The sequence below is a fragment of the Gymnodraco acuticeps genome, unplaced genomic scaffold (assembly GCF_902827175.1).
Source record: "Gymnodraco acuticeps unplaced genomic scaffold, fGymAcu1.1, whole genome shotgun sequence".
NCBI classification, from domain to species: Eukaryota; Metazoa; Chordata; class Actinopteri; order Perciformes; family Bathydraconidae; genus Gymnodraco; species Gymnodraco acuticeps.
The window spans coordinates 147,040-165,426 of record NW_022990757.1 but is presented as its reverse complement, the minus strand read 5'-3'; the positions used below and the strand labels follow the sequence as shown (position 1 = coordinate 165,426).

Sequence of the window (18,387 nt, the reverse complement as noted above, 5' to 3'; positions counted from 1 at the left end):
CAAATGTAAAAAAAAGTTATTTAGGTTAAATAAATATGAATGAATTGCATATGCATATACAAAATGTATACAACATTAATATTAATAACACAACATAACATATACATACATACATATACACAGGTTTACTTAATCAGGCATATTATTATTTATTGTATACATGTTCTACAGCAAAGGGGCCGTGCAGATAATAAGAGAAGCAGACAGATTCAAGAAAGAGACAAGCACAACATCATCAAATATAAGTCATATTTAAGAACACATGAAAGGTAAAGAAATAAGTAGCAGCATTATAAAAGTAATTCAACATATGAACGTATTCAACTAGCATCCAGTAATAATAATGTTACAGTCTTAGGCAGTGAAGAAGCAGCCACAAATAACAGTATTAATTATAAAAAGTAAACATGGTACCGATGATCTAGCTAAATAATAAAAACAGGTATACAACATTGTGCCTGCAGTGCCCTCTGCTGGTGAGGTTGAGCACTGCAGAGGACAGAGGAGAGCAGGTCCCCATAGAGACAGAGAGACAGAGAGACAGGCAGCCAAAATGACCCGTATGCTCTCTGAAACCATGACAGCCTCAATGTGAAGCAGCCGGCTTTGGGACATTAACATTTCCCTCGAAATCAGACTTCCGGATGGTTGCCAATCAGATTTTTCATTATTGGATTACCGACCAACAGTGTGTGCAGGGAGGAGTCCTGTGTTTCACCGCTAGCCGAGCTAAAACCAAGCCAGCATGTCGGCGATTTAACAGCAAACACAAAGCGAGCCAATGCACTATTAAAGGTGAGTCTCTGTTGTGTGTTCCAGCTTTTATTTCCCGAGTGTGTGCGCAGTTTAGCAAGCTAACACGGCTAATACCAGGCTCTGAATGGTGCTAGCTTCAGGTCATTCATTGGTCAGCACAGATTGCAGCTTCGACTACCTGGAAAATGCATTATCAGTCACAATTGTGTATATTTTATTATTTTTGTATAGGTAATAAGCATAAAGCAGCTGTAATGTGTGTCTAATAGTGCTGCTTTGCTTCCATTCCAACCCTACACACCATCAGCTGATCATCAGCTGTGCAGATAAAAGGTGTTTTGTCTTGAATGAATGTAATGGTCATTGTACAACATCATGTTGATTGACAGCCCAGACAGTAGCAGCAGAGTAAATCAGGTGGATCTATGTGTAGTATTTCATAAAAAACATGATGATCAGAGCAGGTGCTGTCGGGGGGCTGCAGGCCCTGCTTGTTGTTCTTCATATCATATCGATGATGTAATGCGATGGGCTGATACTGGGGGTAACAATGTTTCTGTCTTATATTCAGAAATGTTTCTTTAATGTTGGGACAATAGCACCAGTTTGTAAATATTGTGTGATTTGGTAGACTACCTGGTGCAGGGTATGGCCTGTTCCTTTAACATTCAGCATCACAGCCAACACTAGAACAAATACATCCGAAAATATATCAAATATATATCCAACAAACAGTTTTTTGGAAAGACAACATAACACCAACACATAACATTAGTATTGACACTATCACTAACTTGAAACGTGATTATAAATTGTTAATATACAAATACAATACAACAATCCTATAAAAGAAATTCCCTTTTCATGAAGCTGATTCTCTGTTTTGAACTCAAATTAAATGCTTTTTTGAGTGCCTGAAATGTGTAATACAAATAAATGCAAGTCACTAGCTTACATTTATTTTAAATGTATTTAATAGTGTTTATTATTTGTTTATATGATTTTATTAAACTAATTAACATTTACATTCCATTTATGTATATCATTTGAATAAAATGAATCTATTTATTTATTCTTTATTAATCATTATTATATTAATGATCATAATTGTATTGTTTTGTACATTCTTCTTGTTTTTATTCTTATTACTATCTTTCTTATTTTACTATGATTATTTTATTATTATCGTTATTATAAATATAATTATTCTAAATCTTACTACTATTATTATAATGTTTTTTTTAATCATTACTATTATAATTATTACTTTTATTATTACCCTTATGTAACTCCTTTTTCTTGAACCTTTGAACAAGTCAACACTAAGGGTTGTGTGTGTGCTGCAGGATGGATGTGGAGGGCAGCTCTGGCAGGGACAGCAGCTGGAGGCGGGCAGCAGCGCAGGATGTGGGAGGACGAGGAAGCATGGAGGCTCAGGTCGTTCCGCTGGAGCTCTACGACTCTGCCAGAGCCAAAATAGAAGCAAATCTCCGCTGGCTGTTTGCCAAAGCTTACGGTAAAGGTAAGGCTTTACTCCCCGCTCACTGGAACATATCTATTGTCCTTTAACACGTTGCTCTTTGGTGTAGCCAAGGAGTTGTTCCCGTATGTGTATTGTAATTCATATCAGCAGCTGCACATGTGGTGTTCTACATGCTGTTTGTTCTACAGTCAAATAGACTGGACCTATGATTTACCAATGCTCAATGCAAACCATGTTCAAAACAATTGCATCAGTTCCTTTCCTGGCATGCTTTCTTGGAGAGCAACAAAACCAACGCATCATTTTAAGCCAGGGACATAATAACATCAGTGTTTTGAACAAATCCCGGTCAAAAGGCTGGTTAGGGGTTACAGCACGTGTATTATAAGCTTGTATCAACCTGGTATTAACAAGAGGACAAATACAGTACAATAAGTAGCCATGCATTAAGAAATGAAGGCTTACACGTTTTACTTTAGCTTTTTGCTTTTATTGGAAGTTCAAAATAGTAAAGGGTGTGATATGCATCAAACCTCGCCGCTCAGAAACATTGCAGTTCTACTTAGAGCTGAAACGATTCATGAGCTGAGAGAAAATAAACAACCATTTTGATCCACATTGATCCTCTACACCAACAATGACAAACATTACCTTGCAATATTTTCTCCGATATGGGAACTTGCTGCTTTTGGTTGTTGCTGGAGAAGTGCATGTGGTGAAGTGCATGTGGTGAAGTGCATGTGGTGAAGTGCATGTGGTGAAGTGCATGTGGTGAAGTGCATGTGGTGAAGTGCATGTGGTGAAGTTGAGGACTGTGTGCTGTGGATGTAGTGCTCTTTCTCTTAAGGCGAGGTGGCGCCCACCTCTGCTATAAAACACTCGAGGATATACATTGCAGTATGCTTGGATGATGCAGTGAAATGAACTGTGACTATGCATAAATGGATTTGGAAATAGAGTTGTTATTGTCCACGAACAGAGTATGATCACCAACTACTGACCATGTTCTCATGCTGCTGTTAGCCTCTCAGATTTGGATATTTCTTGCCTTACTCAGTTTTTTCATATTCTTGTGAATGAATGTCTTTGTGGATTTCGATTGACAAGACAAGACATCACTGAGGACCTGAAGAAATGAGGATGGACATTGGGCAGTGTATCGGCATGTCCTCTTAGTAACTCCTGTATTCAGGTGAACTGTGCACTGGAAACAAAGTTACAAAAGTCACGAGAACAAGATGTTTTCGCTTGTAATAAGTTACAAACAATCTGCCAATACAACAAATGAAATGTTCTTGGAATATGATGGGATATTTAGATAAATGACATCTTGTAATCAGCTGGGGAAACTTCTTTTGAACTATATTCAACATATTATATATATATATGTGTTTTCTAAAATCAAGCAACAAGGTGACCCCTCTTTTACAAATACCATAGCAGTTTAAAAACCTTGTGACATGTCAAATAAAAACTTGTTTTATCTGAGATCCAACTCAAATAAGATGTTTTCAAGAGTCTGACATCAAAAGATACTAAATCAGAATCAGAATACCTGTATTGGTCCCAGAGGGGACATTTACATTGTTACAGCGTAAGGGAAGATGCATTGTCTAAAAACAACACCCTATACCTCAACAGTGTTACTTCTTCCTTTATGATGTCCTCTATGTAGTGTCAAGACATACTCTGACTAGACATTTGACAAATATACTGTTTTTGCAGTGTTTATTGAGAAGCATTTAGCTTTGCATTGCTTTGTTGTCTGGTTATTTTTACAATAATAAACATTCTTCCTGAATCAAAGTCAGCAGCGTAGCAACAGAGCAGAGCTTCATGTTATCGAGTGAAGCTGACATCATCAGCCAGAGTCCTTTATACACGGGCCACTAACCTCGCTCTACTCAAACACTCCAAATGACTGCTCTACATGTCCCAGTACATGTCTGGAGAAGACTCTGAATGTGGGCTTTGTGCCGCTCGCTCATCAGAGCTGTGACTGTCCCTGTCATTTTATTAGGAGTTCACAGTGAGGCATTTGGAAGTCATTCAGTTAAGAAGTAGCCTTCATCCTCAAATCCAGTGTATGAGCCATGCCTACAGTAGTGAGCTGTCTCCTGGTTTGCAGTGGATGACTCAGTATATTTGAGAGGGAACTGACGCCTCCAGGTCAAAGCTTGAAATGTGAAGTCATCTTATGCAGAGGTGGAGAAGTACAGATCTTGTACTTAAGAGTAAAAGTAGAAGTACTCAGATCTTGTACTTAAGTAAAAGTAGAAGTACCAGAGTGTAGGAATACTCTGTTACAGTAAAAGTCCTGCATTCAAAATGTTCCTCAAGTGAAAGTAGAAAAGTATTGTCATCAAAATATAGTGAAAGTAGCGACAGTGAAAGTAGTCGTTGTGCAGATTGGTCCATTTCAGAATAATATATATGATATGTTTTATAATGATTGATCATGAAAGTGTTCTCAAAGCTGGTAAAGGTGCAGCTAGTTTGAATGACTTTGTATACTGCAGGGTAGCTTGTGGATTTACTCCAGGTGGAACTAAAGTCTGATTCAACACTTGATTATATTTCACATCCTTCATCCAGATCTGAGAAGTAACTAAAGGTATTAAATACATGTAGTGGAGTAGAAGTACACCATGTACCACTGAACTGTAGTAGAGGAGAAGTACACCAGTTACCTCTGAACTGTAGTGGGGTAGAAGTACTGTACACCATGTACCTCTGAACTGTAGTGGAGTAGAAGTACTCCATGTACCTCTGAATGTAGTGGAGTAGAAGTACTCCATGTACCTCTGAACTGTAGTGGGGTAGAAGTACACCATGTACCTCTGAACTGTAGTGGAGTAGAAGTACACCATGTACCTCTGAACTGTAGTGGAGTAGAAGTACTCCATGTACCTCTGAACTGTAGTGGAGTAGAAGTACACCATGTACCTCTGAACTGTAGTGGAGTAGAAGTACTCCATGTACCTCTGAACTGTAGTGGAGTAGAAGTACACCATGTACCTCTGAATGTAGTGGAGTAGAAGTACTCCATGTACCTCTGAACTGTAGTGGAGTAGAAGTACTCCATGTACCTCTGAACTGTAGTGGAGTAGAAGTACTCCATGTACCTCTGAACTGTAGTGGAGTAGAAGTACTCCATGTACCTCTGAATGTAGTGGAGTAGAAGTACACCATGTACCTCTGAATGTAGTGGAGTAGAAGTACTCCAAGTACCTCTGAATGTAGTGGAGTAGAAGTACTCCATGTACCTCTGAACTGTAGTGGTGTAGAAGTACTCCATGTACCTCTGAACTGTAGTGGAGTAGAAGTACTCCATGTACCTCTGAACTGTAGTGGAGTAGAAGTACTCCATGTACCTCTGAACTGTAGTGGAGTAGAAGTACTCCATGTACCTCTGAACTGTAGTGGAGTAGAAGTACTCCATGTACCTCTGAACTGTAGTGGAGTAGAAGTACTCCATGTACTTCTGAACTGTAGTAGAGTAGAAGTACAAAGTAGCTTCAAAGTGTTGCTTAAGTACAGTACTTGAGTAAATGTACTTAGTTACTTCCCATCTCTGATCTTATAAGAAAGAATTGCATTAAAAGAACAAAGTTAAGAATAGAAAATGTTATCCTGTAACGTGATGATTGACGTGAAGTCTTTAATCTTTTATAAAAAGTGACAGCCGGAACCAGTATTGCACCGTCAGCATGATTGATATCACATTCATCTGCAAACAAGTGGAGGATTGGGATGCTTAGAGCCAATGGCAGTATTAGAGCTCTGTCCTGCTGGGGTAACCTTTGTGAATCGAACCAGCCATTTAAAACACAAAGTCACACAATAACACAAACAAACGTATGTCACTGTAGATGAGTCATTAGAGCTGTGTTCTGCTAAGTGAAATACACTTGTTGTCAATGGAGTCTGGTGACTTTAAAGAGACTATAGATAATGGGTTTAGTTCCTCGTCGGAAAGTAATGTCTGACACCAAGTTAAAGCGGTGCAAATGTTCTATCAAATCAAATCAAATCAAGTTTTATTTATATAGCACATTTATAAACGATTTTTGGTGGAGCCAAAGTGCTGTACATAAAATAAAAATAGCCTACAGTAGAAACACTTTACAGCAAATACAACAGCACAGATTGTTCAGAATATCAGTATGAGAAAAACGACACCCTCTGTCCTTAGACCCTCTGTCCTTAGACCCTCTGTCCTTAGACCCTCTGTCCTTAGACCCTCACATCGTACAAGGAAACACTTCCAGAGAAAACCCACAGTTTAAAGGGAACATGGGAGAAACCTCAGGGAGAGCAACAGAGGAGGGATCCCTCTCCCAGGACGGACAGACGTGCAATAGATGCCGTGTGTAAATCAAAGAGATAATACATTTTACAGCATATAGACCGAATGTTAGGAAATGCATGTGTCTGTAATAAGAAGATGAATCCACGAGGATGTCAGCTACAATCCTGAGGAAGCCATCAGGGAAGCAGCATGACGAGACCCAAGGCAGGACCGCAGAGACAGGTTCAGCCACGACCCGAAGACCACGACTTAATCCAGAACTCAGGATAGAGGATCCAAGACACAGGACTACAGTAAGAGGTTCAGCCTCGACCCGACCCGTTCTAGCACACAATTAAAGTCATATTGAAGTTTTTAGGTGGCTTACATTTGTTTGAATGCTGCAGTACATTTCTATATATCTGCGCTACTACTACAGACTTCTGGTCTGAACTGTGGGTGTCCCGACTGTCATTCTGTAGGTGACACTGAGTATGAATAAGTGCCTCATCACTAGGGTTGGGAACCGAAACTCGGTTCCAGATGAGAACCGATAAGAAAATGCCGGGTACCGGGTACCCATACAAAATACACAATTTCGGTTCTGCTTAACGGTTCCTAAACGCGGTAGACCCTGTATTCCAGCGGGTCCGTCTGCACCGCGGTGCTGCGGTGACCCGGTGGAATACAGGGCGGACCTGGAGAATCACAGAACGGCCGGTCGTCAGCGGGCCGTTGACGGCCGGCTCGGTACGCTGACGGCCGGCACCGCCCTTCATTTTTTTAAACGGCATCATATAAATTGCGCTGACAGGCGACAGAGGTCCACAGTTGCCCCGCAGCGATGCTCCCCCGCCCTCCCGTAGACATTTCACGAGCTCAGTCACTTCATAACACCAAAGATAGGTCGCGGTAAACACTCTGAAGTGAGGCTCCACTAAAAAAGAAAAAGAAAAGGCAAAGTGTAATGCCTGTTAATAGCTTGCCACAGGCATAGCTCAGTTAAAATAAAGCACAGCTATTGTGCAATACATTTGTATTGCATGTATATTTTTTAGTAACAATTTCAGTTAAACCTTTTAAGAATAAATATATTTTTGTTATCTAAACGTTTGACCTCTTTATTTTACAATTTTGGAATCGAAACGGGGAATCGATAAGAACCGGAATCGATAAGCAGAACCGGAATCGAAATCGGAATCGATACATTTCAAACGATACCCATCCCTACTCATCACTCTTCTAAAAAATCCCTTTAAAGCTTTACCACTCTGTTACTAAACAGGGCAGAGTTCAGACGCCTGTAATAAACAGCAGAGCCTCACCTTTCCCCCCTCAGGCTTTCTGCTGCTCCTGTAATCTGATTGGCTGCTGCTGACGTCACACTGTGCCAGGGACACATCTACTACTACACCATCTCCTTTTCACACAGAAAGGACAGGGCTAGCTTTTCATTGTTTGACCGCCATCACAGCTTTTAAGAGGTTCTCACAGTAGAGATGTTAAAGTACACGTAGTTTTGCACATTGATGAAAGAAATAATGGTGGAACAAATAAATAGCATTTTCTTTGGTTTGGTCATGGCTGATACCTGTTTCTCTACCGTTGAGATGTTTGGCTGGTGGTCTCTCACGTCTTGCTGATTCAATCAGTGATACCATCACAATGATGCAGCGCCAGAGCTGGGGTCTAGGCTGAATCAAATGTTTTAATTGGCAGATTATGGTACTGCAAAATACCCTACTAACTGGAGCTTAAGCACATATTACAGGCCATCTGTTCTTGGTATCATATTGGTGAACTTTAGCAGCATTTGGGCAAAGGTCCCACTTAGGGCTGCAAAATAAAAATGATAACAAAATGACCAATTGCGACTATATTGACTGAAATTAGGAAATGATCATTTTAAATAATGGTGTGATTTTAGTTTTTTAGAAGGGTCTGAACCAAACAAGGATTTGTATTGAAGTCTGTAGAATACTGTTTGTAGACCTGTATTTCTTTGTAGCTCCATAATACTTCATTCAGATATTTCACAAATGTAGCCTTTATCAAATATTGCGATTTGGTTATTGCACCAGTCCATATGGCAGTTTCAATAAAATGCCCTAGTCCCACTTACACCTCCTAAATCCAGAATCCCATTTTCTAACTTCTTAAAAATGATTGGCATGCTATACTCCCATTTCATTATTTAATGATATTTAGAATAACCAGCCCCACATCTGTCAATGATGTTTCTCTTGTGAAACAGTATCTGTTGTTGATGCACAGTGAGACCGTGTATCAGATTAGACCCACAGCGCGGTGCTGCAAGGTGTGTGTGTGTGTGTGTGTGTGTGTGTGTGTGTGTGTGTGTGTGTGTGTGTGTGTGTGTGTGTGTGTGTGTGTGTGTGTGTGTGTGTGTGTGTGTGTGTGTGTGTGTGTGTGTGTGTGTGTGTGTGTGTGTGTGTGTGTGTGTGTGTGTGTGTGTGTGTGTGTGTGTGTGTGTGTGTGTGTGTGTGTGTGTGTGTGTGTGAAAGCCACCACAGCCAGTCACATGTTTAAGTGTTTAATGGGATTGGACCTGAAGAATGTTTCTTTGTCCAACACAGCCTGTTTGTTTTGACTCTTGACAGTTTCATAACAGGCCTTCAGAGGCCTATACTACGAAGCCAGTTCAACCTAACCTGGATATGTTTGAGTTAGCCGGTTGGCCTAATCCAAAACATACGCGCTCTCGCTAAACTGTACTACGACGCGGGTTATCAAGTGGATCGCTCAAGCCAGCCGTGTCCTATCTAGTTAGGTGCGCGTTCACATGAAAGGGATGGTATTTGGAACATTCGACCAATCACAAACATGGAGAAGCGTACTGACAGCGCAGCGTCATACTTCCTGAATGAAAAGTGAACTATAATATTAGACATATGAAGAAGTTAAACTTTAAACATCCATGACTTAAACACTTTATCCAGGATAAAAGCCACAGAGCTGCACCTGCAAGGTGAATACAGCTGGTAACAGAACAAGTGTTTGAATGCGTACATTAACAGGTTTATGATATCACTGCCCCGTCTAAGACACGAGTGGATCTGACTTTAATTTCATTTGACTCGAGTGTTTCGTCAACTTAATGTGTTGCTTAAAATAATACTTCTGCATACAGTATGTGACACTGTGAGTGTTGCACGGCCTGATACGACTCAGCTGACTCAGATAAGGAGATATGATACATTATGATGTGATATGATGTGATATGAATGATAATGGGACACATCGACGTCTGCACTCACAGTGCCGCGGACTGTAGGCTACGTAATGTTACTTTGACCCGGTTACTTATGTTGTGGCAGATATTTAATTAAGCTTTCTTAACATAATAGTATAATAGTTATAATAGTCAGATTGCTCTGAAGATGGGAGGTGATGTTCTATTCATTTTCACGTTCACACAGTCGGTGATTTTGGCCGGCCGTCTTTCCTGCAACGGCCAGTGCTTGAATTGGAATGAAAAAGGTGCCAGTACTCTAAAATCAGCAACTTTTTCAAGTCAATTTTATATATACAGCCCACAAACAAGAATTTGGCTACTATAATGCTGGTGGGTTTGTCTCTTTACTACTGTATATTTTAGAAAGGTTCACTGTACTTAACATTTTTTATGATAGGCAGCGGATATGGCTAAAGCTCAGTAAGGTCAATATTAACTGAAAATATAGCAATCAAAGTCTAGATCTTCTGCTGAAGACACATGAAGCAGAGACCTTTCAGGTGAGAGCCCCTCTGGTGGTGTTCAACATTAATGACAAGGAAACAAAGCTCTGGTCAGAAGCATTTTTTATAAAAAGCTTTAACAAAATTAAGTATTTCTGTACATTTTGAATGCAATCTAACTTTCCAACTCAGAAAACGAAAAAGTGCCAAAAGTCTTCTCACATGGCTGAGCTGCTTTGCAATATACTTCACCACTGAAGAATACAAATATGTATAAAGTAAACTATGATGCAATCTAACTTTCCAACTCAGAAAAATGATAAAGAGCATGAACAAAGAACATGTAAAAACAAATGCAAAATTTGCACAATCTAAAATGAGAAACTGTAACTGCAAGTAACAAAGTCTGAGCCATGGTAAAGAGTTACATTGAACACCAAGCTGATCAGATAACTCCCTGGTTGGTCTGAAGTCCTTCTATCTCCAGGATCTGTACAAATCGGCACATTATGCCAAAAGTCTTCTCACTGGGTGAGCTGCTTTGCAATATACTTCACATTGTTAGAAAAGGCTCCAGAAGGCCTTGGGGACATCAGTATCAGGGGCTGAAGCTGGACAGGCTCTTTCATCAGCACTTCTCCTTCCCTTTGCCAGCCAGGACCTCACATACTGTTCCGGATTGAACTGTCCTAGTGATGGTCCATTACATTTAATGAAAACCAGGCTGGACAGTCGGCTGACAGAGAGAGCATTCCTTTTTGCAGTAAGGATATGGTTCATGCAGCTGAATGCCCGCTCACACTCACTAGTGGAGACAGCGATGGTTCGGACTGCTTTCAGTAGAGGCTCCATGGCAGCAGGTGTACGGGATGCCCTGGTTTCCTTGTATTCGCGAAAGCCCTGAACAGTCTCTCTTCTCTCCACTTTCAGCACTTCGCACAAACGTAGCACCTCTACGTCCCCATACTGTACGTCTAACTCCTCTTCAGGCCAACTTCCAGGATGGATAACTTTCATGTCCTGGATTAGCTGATTGTCCCGGGCCTCCCGGCCATGTAATGGGATTTCTCTTGTGCTGACATGAGAGGAGGTTGTGGAAGTCATTCTGTGTCTCAGATTCTCTACCATACTGCGGAAAAACTGACCTGCATGAATCTGTACAAGCCTGCCATTCTCACGCAGGGCAACACCCTTGAAGGACTTCTCAGCTAGAGCTGTATGAACTGTAGTCATGTGTGGGCCAGGCATGGTGACCATGGATTAAAAAACTCATATTTCTCGAGTTAAGAGCCTATCTGCTGTAGGCAGTGTCATCTCTCTTTTTTGGAGTTGCCGAGAGAGGTCGCTGAGCTCTGTGAGCGCATCGTACATCAGTCCCAGATTGCTGACAAACGTTGCAGATGTGAGCACATCATCCAGGCCCTTGTACTTTGCTCTGTCTCTGGAATCCCTGCTCGTGTCGTTTGCAGCATTTGTGAAGTGATCATGAAGCACTCGGTAGTTTTCCCAGACTGCTCTGACGCTCCTTTCACTTGAAGCCACCCAGCGGATGGACAAAACACGCCCTATCACCAGGAGACGCTGTCCGACTGCTTGCGCACACTGCGCTAACTGCCTCTGATTTTTGGGGGAGGCATGGAACAAGGAATAGAGTTTGTCAAAAAAGATCTGGAAATGATTGAGCCCTGAGACCTCCTTGACCACATCCCCAACTGCCAGCTCTAGACGATGATTGGAGCAGTGCCACACAAACAGGCTTGGGAATTTACTACACAACTGGGTAGCAACGCCTGTTCTCTTCCCTAGCATGACTGAAGCCCCATCACATGCAAAAGAAACGAAACACTGACCTAAAAAGTCCTCGTTAAAATCTCTTCCAAGACACTCCATTAACGCCTTTGTGATGTCATCAGCCGTTGTTCCATCCAACTCGATCAGCTCCCAAAAAAACGTTTCGGGCTCAGCATCAGCTAATGCTGAGCGTAGACACACAACAAGCACCGTTTTACCACTAATAGTGGTAGATTCATCGACCAAAACACAGAGTTTTCTTTGGTTTTCTGTAATGTCTTTTGCCATTTTTTTCTTCAGCTCATGAGCTATGTGGTCGATGATTTCGCCACAGGTTTTATTGGAGTGCAAAACCCTGCCCACGTTCAGCCCGTATCAGTTTCTGTACATTCAAATCAATTGGCATGTCTGTGAATGGCCGGCTATGTTTGCCAATTTTATATGCCGTTCTAAAAACTCTGATAGTGGTGTCTAATTCAGATTTATGCATAGACTGCACTTGATGTTGAATAGTTTCACGTGAAGCAGATGTAAGGATGTCAGCAGCTTTTACATGGGCTTGTGATTCTTTATGTTCTTTGATTTTTTTTCTCAGGCTAGCTTGTTGTTTGCCCTTGTCAACACCGAAATGAGACACTGCACACTCACCCCATTCAGTTGACAGTTTCAGTCCTTGTCCAGTGTGTATTCCCAAAGATTTGACATCTCTGCATATCCGACATCCTAGCTTCTTATCTTTAAGAAGGAGCCATGCATTGGTCTTGCAAAAATATTGCACCTGGTCCGTTGTCCAGCAGTCAGGTGCATCGCTTTGCCCGGTGTTGGTGGTGGCAGTTGAGCCAGCAGCAGCTAACGTTAGAGGCTCTGGAGGAGGCGGCGGAGCTAGTGCTAATGGTAATGCACTAGAACTTGGAGCAGGAGGATCAACCAAAGAAAGCTCCCCATCAGACACAATTTCCAACACAGGCACAGCATTCTCTGTATTTGAAGTTTCTTCCGGCGACAACCGCTGTCTTTTTGCACTTTTATTAATCCACCTAACATTTTAGAAATGCTAATTTGTGACGTGACTTGCTTTCCTTCTCTCGGGGGCGTGCCTGCTCTGTTCTATCACTCTACATAGCCACCCACTGGGTGGGAGTTGCACTGCATAAACACAACACACGTGCATCTAGGTATGTACATTGTAAAGCATTAAAACATGGTTTTACTAACAGTTTTCAGTATGTTGTTACTTCGGCATTATTATTATTATTATTATTTTGAAACGTGTATTACTATTAAATCACGGTCAAATAGGTTAATTTTGACAGTCGTTTCCACCACAGTATTTACATGGAGAAGATAAGCCCCGCCCCCTCTCCAGCACGTTCTGTTTGAATGACAGGAGTAAACAGCTGAGAGCGATGAGAATGTCCGTTCGGCACCTCATGACGCATCTACTGAGTACCGGGCGGCTGTATATATATATATGGATGTATAATAAGAACGGCGGGAGAGTGTTGAGTACTGGCACGGTGCATGAGTACCGGAGTACCGCCAGCATGCCGGTACTGAGCAAGAAGTGCCGGTACTCCATGGGTCAGAACCAGAAGTGCCGGTGTTACCGTTTAACTGGTTACACCGGGGAACTCGTTACGTTACGTTAACGGTAGGAATGGGGCGTGTACTTTGAGGAGCCATTGTCGAATAACCAGGAAATACACATTTCGATCGCTTCTTTTGTGGTTTACATTTATCTTTTGGTATATTTGGCTCCATAGGAACACTTTGATGCACATTCAGTACCAGTGTGTGAGGTTGAGGTTGCGATGCCGATATCCGGACGCGTACAGCGAGGACTACAAAATGACAATGAGGTGACTGGGGATGTCTGTTCAAAACATTGCAAACGTGAATAAATCATTTCAAATATGTATTTGTCTCCGACTTTCATTTGTACATCGTTGTTAATGTGATGTTTAGTAGCTTTGATAGCTGTCCATACCTCCAGACAGCCTAAAAGCAAGACACAAGTTGTTTACTCACAGCCCGAATGCAGCATCGAGATCCGTGGCCAGCTGTGATCCTCTCCGATTAACTTGTGACAGGACTTCTTTAGCTATTCTCCAGCGAGCAAGGTTTTTATTAAATACCTCCATCCCTCTCATCACAACAAGACTCTACACTGTGCAGAAAAAAAACAACATAAATGAAAATAACCTTGCTGGATAGCTTAGAATGAAACAAACAAACTATCTTCCATGGCTGATACTGATGTCACAGTAACGGCTAAACCACAGACAAGTCCACCGGGGGGGCACAAGTTGAATCCATATAATGAACATGTTATTATTTCATATATATGTATATACATATATATATATATATATATACATGCTATATATATTTATATTTATTTCTATCCTACATTGTCTAGTCTATATAAACCGGCGGAAGTGTCACAACTTTCTTGGTTTGTGATTATAGAGAGAGATAGCGATAGAGACATAGATAGAGATACTGTAGAGATAGACATAGAGAAAGATCGGCTGTGTGTGTGTGTGTGTGTGTGTGTGTGTGTGTGTGTGTGTGAGAATATGTTATGTTAGGGCTAACCAAGAGGGGATGGATTCAGGAGTTGTTAAACAACTGATGGATTTTATGATCCACGATATTTATGCTGATGGCTTGAAAAAAAGAAAATGGTTGACAATTATCCTTTATTATCTTGTATGAATATATCTGGTATATTGCTCATTTTCCATAAAAGAAAAACATTTATTTGAGTTTGATGCATACAAATACTGTAGATGATGATTGTTGAAAATGCACTTTTACCATAAAATGCCAGCACGACCAGTTGGTTGAGGCTCATAAAAACAAGTAGTTTGTGTCCCATTTGATAAAAAAATGCAAACAAATACTTTTTCTATAGATTTTTTTCTTGGTCTGTCAATTAAAGGGTTAAGCCTATATGTTTAAGCAATTATGTCTGCCTTCCCCGTCTTGCACCATTAGGACCCACTGATATAAAATGCTTAACTGCCTAAGTTGCAACTATGCACTTTTTGGTGGGCTAAGCGCAAGCTTCACATATTTTTGGCTACATTTAAAGTGCCAAATGTAAGTTTAGATATTATGCAATGCAACGTTTTTCTTGGCCTACATCAGTGTTATAGAAGGAAAGACAACAGTGATAGTTATGTTTCAGAATAACATTTATTGGAAATTGTTGGAAAAATATCACTTTTCACCAGTTTGAGCTTCAACCTCAGGATCCATGTGTCTGTGATCCTCTCCAGAATGGAAGTAGTCATTACATACAGAGCATCAACTAGTTCCTGAACAGTGTACTTCACATGCTGATATCCAAGAGAGGGAGTTACATAGTCACAAGATGGAGGAATAGAAAGCAGTATTCAATGTTTACTTCAGATTAGCTGCACGTCAGAAATGAGCATGCTTGATGTCAAGCTATCCAGCAAGGTTATTTTCATTTATGTTGTTTTTTTTCTGCACAGTGTAGAGTCTTGTTGTGATGAGAGGAATGGAGGTATTTAATAAAAACCTTGCTCGCTGGAGAATAGCTAAAGAAGTCCTGTCACAAGTTAATCGGAGAGGATCTCGATCTCGATGCTGCATTCGGGCTGTGAGTAAACAACTTGTGTCTTACTTTTAGGCTGTCTGGAGGTATGGACAGCTATCAAAGCTACTAAACATCACATTAACAACGATGTACAAATGAAAGTCGGAGACAAATACATATTTGAAATGATTTATTCACGTTTGCCGGTACTCGTTTGCCAGTACTCCGGTACTTGCCGGAATTGGGCCGGTACTACCGGCCCAATTCCAGCACTGGCAACGGCAGTTTAAACTGTATTTCCTCCGCACACTGAGCTCTGATTGGTCAGCAGGCGTGGTGCTTTTCGCTGAGTTGATCTCTTATCCTGGAACCTATCCGGCTTCGGAGCACAGACTAGGTTCCAGGATAAGTCACCATGGAGATCTAGCCCGCTAAAAAGTGAACCAGCTTTGTAGTACCGGAAATCCCAGAAGTTATCTTGCTAAACGAAAATCCTGCTTCGTAGTTTACCCCCCTGGTTAGCCGCACAGCATAAGTTACCATGGAGATCGAGCCTGCTAAAAAGAGAACCAGCTTCGTAGGACCGGTAACCCCGAGTATTCCCTGAAGTTAGCCGGCTAAGCGAAAATCCTGCTTCGTAGTACACCCCCCTGGAACCAAACGAACGTTTATAAATGTTACTATAAGAAACCAGGGAACATTTCTGATTTTCAGTTTCCATGAGACGTTCCTGGTTAAAAAAGGTTCAATAAATAGTCAAAACAAACACTTTTCACATGGTTCCACATCAATTGATCTTTAAACATTATGACAAGAAGTAATGAGTGGGATATGTTACAGTAGGCAAATACAAATGTTATTTGTTAATGATTTGTTTTTATTAAATGATCAGCCATGCAATATCTGCACTAGTGGAAGATCAACTCTCATTAAACCATGGAGGATCAAAATGATGAGCTACATTCAGATAAATAACATGACCGATCAGAATCAGGGTTATTACCAGGTAGGTTCACACGTACCAGGAATTTGACTTGGTGTTGTGGTGCATAAAAACAAGAACTAGAAACATATGAAAAATAATGATATATAGTCAAATATAAAGGATACATTTCCTTTTGTTCTGCAGAGTCAGACTGTTTCTATATAAATAAAGCTGAGAGGCATACTGTCTACCTTTTGGAGAGGACAGTCCAGTGCCCCCCTGCAGACCCTCAGTCTGCCATGTCAGCACATCGCTGCTGATCAATCTGACCTTGTGTCTGAAAGAATAGGAACAAAGACTTTCCCTGCACCCCCTCCTCTAGATATCCCCCCTCACACACACACACACACACACACACACACACACACACACACACACACACACACACACACACACACACACACACACACACACACACACACACACACACACACACACACACACACACACACACACACACACACACACACACACACACACACACACACAGAGACCAGGGTGGGGTTTAACGCTTGGATCAGGTGGATGATAAATATCTAAGGAGCATTAGCATCTGGGACTAGGAGAGGAGCTTCAATTCCCCCGAGTCACACACACACACACACACACACACACACACACACACACACACACACACACACACACACACACACACACACACACACACACACACACACACACACACACACACACACACACACACACAGATCCCTGATGTCAGGGGTGATAAAACGATTGAGTGAGCATGCCTTGGTGGGTGTGTGTGATGTGATGGCCACCCAGCCCCCGCCTCTAGACAAGTTGGCATCCATTAATCTCCACAGCAACCGGGGAGGAGGATGAGAGTGCATGCTGGGATATCTGAGAGGCAGGGCAAAGAGAGATGTGTTTGGAACTGTACAGAGGAAGACGTTCAAGATTGGCTCTTGTTGAGAGAAACATAAATAAGAGGTGTGAGCCTGGAGGTGTGTGAAGAGTTTCCTGACCTGTTCTGGATCCTGGTCACATATGGCAGCTCCACAGAGCCGCACACAGTGAGACGGGTATGAGGAGCTTGCCAAGCAAGCAGTCGGCTGTGAAAAACAGCAAAGGTTTTCACACTGTGCTGTAGCTCTGATCTGAGCCGGTGCGTGTATGTGTGTGTGTGTGTGTGTGTGTGTGTGTGTGTGTTTTCCACTGATAGATGACTCAGTTTGTCTGTTCATCACAGTCAGCCGCTTTTTAATGTGAAACTAAATGACAAAATAAACTGTTGTTAAAGAGACAGTTCCCCCCATATCTATAAAACATGTTTTTCCTCCTGTATGTATTGATATTTATCCATTTAGATCTTAAGTAGAGGTGATTGTAACAGTACATGTTTAAACATAATGTTAAGGAGGCCCTGTTAGAGGCTCATTGTCAGGTTCATATTTGTATTTGTGTCCATGCTTTAATGTTCAAAAAGGTTCAACTTTAGGATGTTAGCCTTTGCAGAACATGTACAAAACCCCTTCAGAACACACTACAAGAGAAGGAAGACCCCAAAAAGCAGAATAGGACCCCTTTAATATTGGCAGAAATTCTCACCAATGTACTCATGGTAATCCTCACCCTTCTTTAAACTGATGTAAAAACGACTAAAATAAGACCCTTTTTGAAATGAATACAAATATGCCTTTGAAGGAGGTATTATTCTTCATTACATATATGGAGTTATTGATTAAAACTTAAAGTTAATTAATCATTTAAGAAATATTCCTGAACCCCTTTTATTTCTAATTGCTCTCCTCTTTTTTCCCTATTCCTCAACATATGCATTAGCATACCAGTTGCTA

The 18,387-nt window shown here is 41.2% G+C and overlaps 1 protein-coding gene across 9 annotated transcripts in view; it reads left to right on the top strand.

Moving 5' to 3' along the window:
- The first annotated feature begins 502 nt into the window (after positions 1–502).
- The window catches only part of LOC117556762 (calmodulin-regulated spectrin-associated protein 1-B-like), a 52,602-nt gene continuing 34,717 nt past the window's right edge, over positions 503–18,387 (top strand). For 6 of the 9 annotated variants that reach the window (XM_034232269.1, XM_034232266.1, XM_034232261.1 and 3 more), the window contains exons 1-2: positions 503–795; positions 2,103–2,278. In XM_034232269.1, the coding sequence (XP_034088160.1) occupies positions 2,104–2,278 (175 nt within the window). In that variant the 5' untranslated portion in view covers positions 503–795; position 2,103. Of the gene's footprint in view, positions 796–2,102; positions 2,279–17,498; positions 17,614–18,387 lie in introns of those variants that run through there. The other 3 variants (XM_034232262.1, XM_034232264.1, XM_034232268.1) reach the window with 2 other exon arrangements.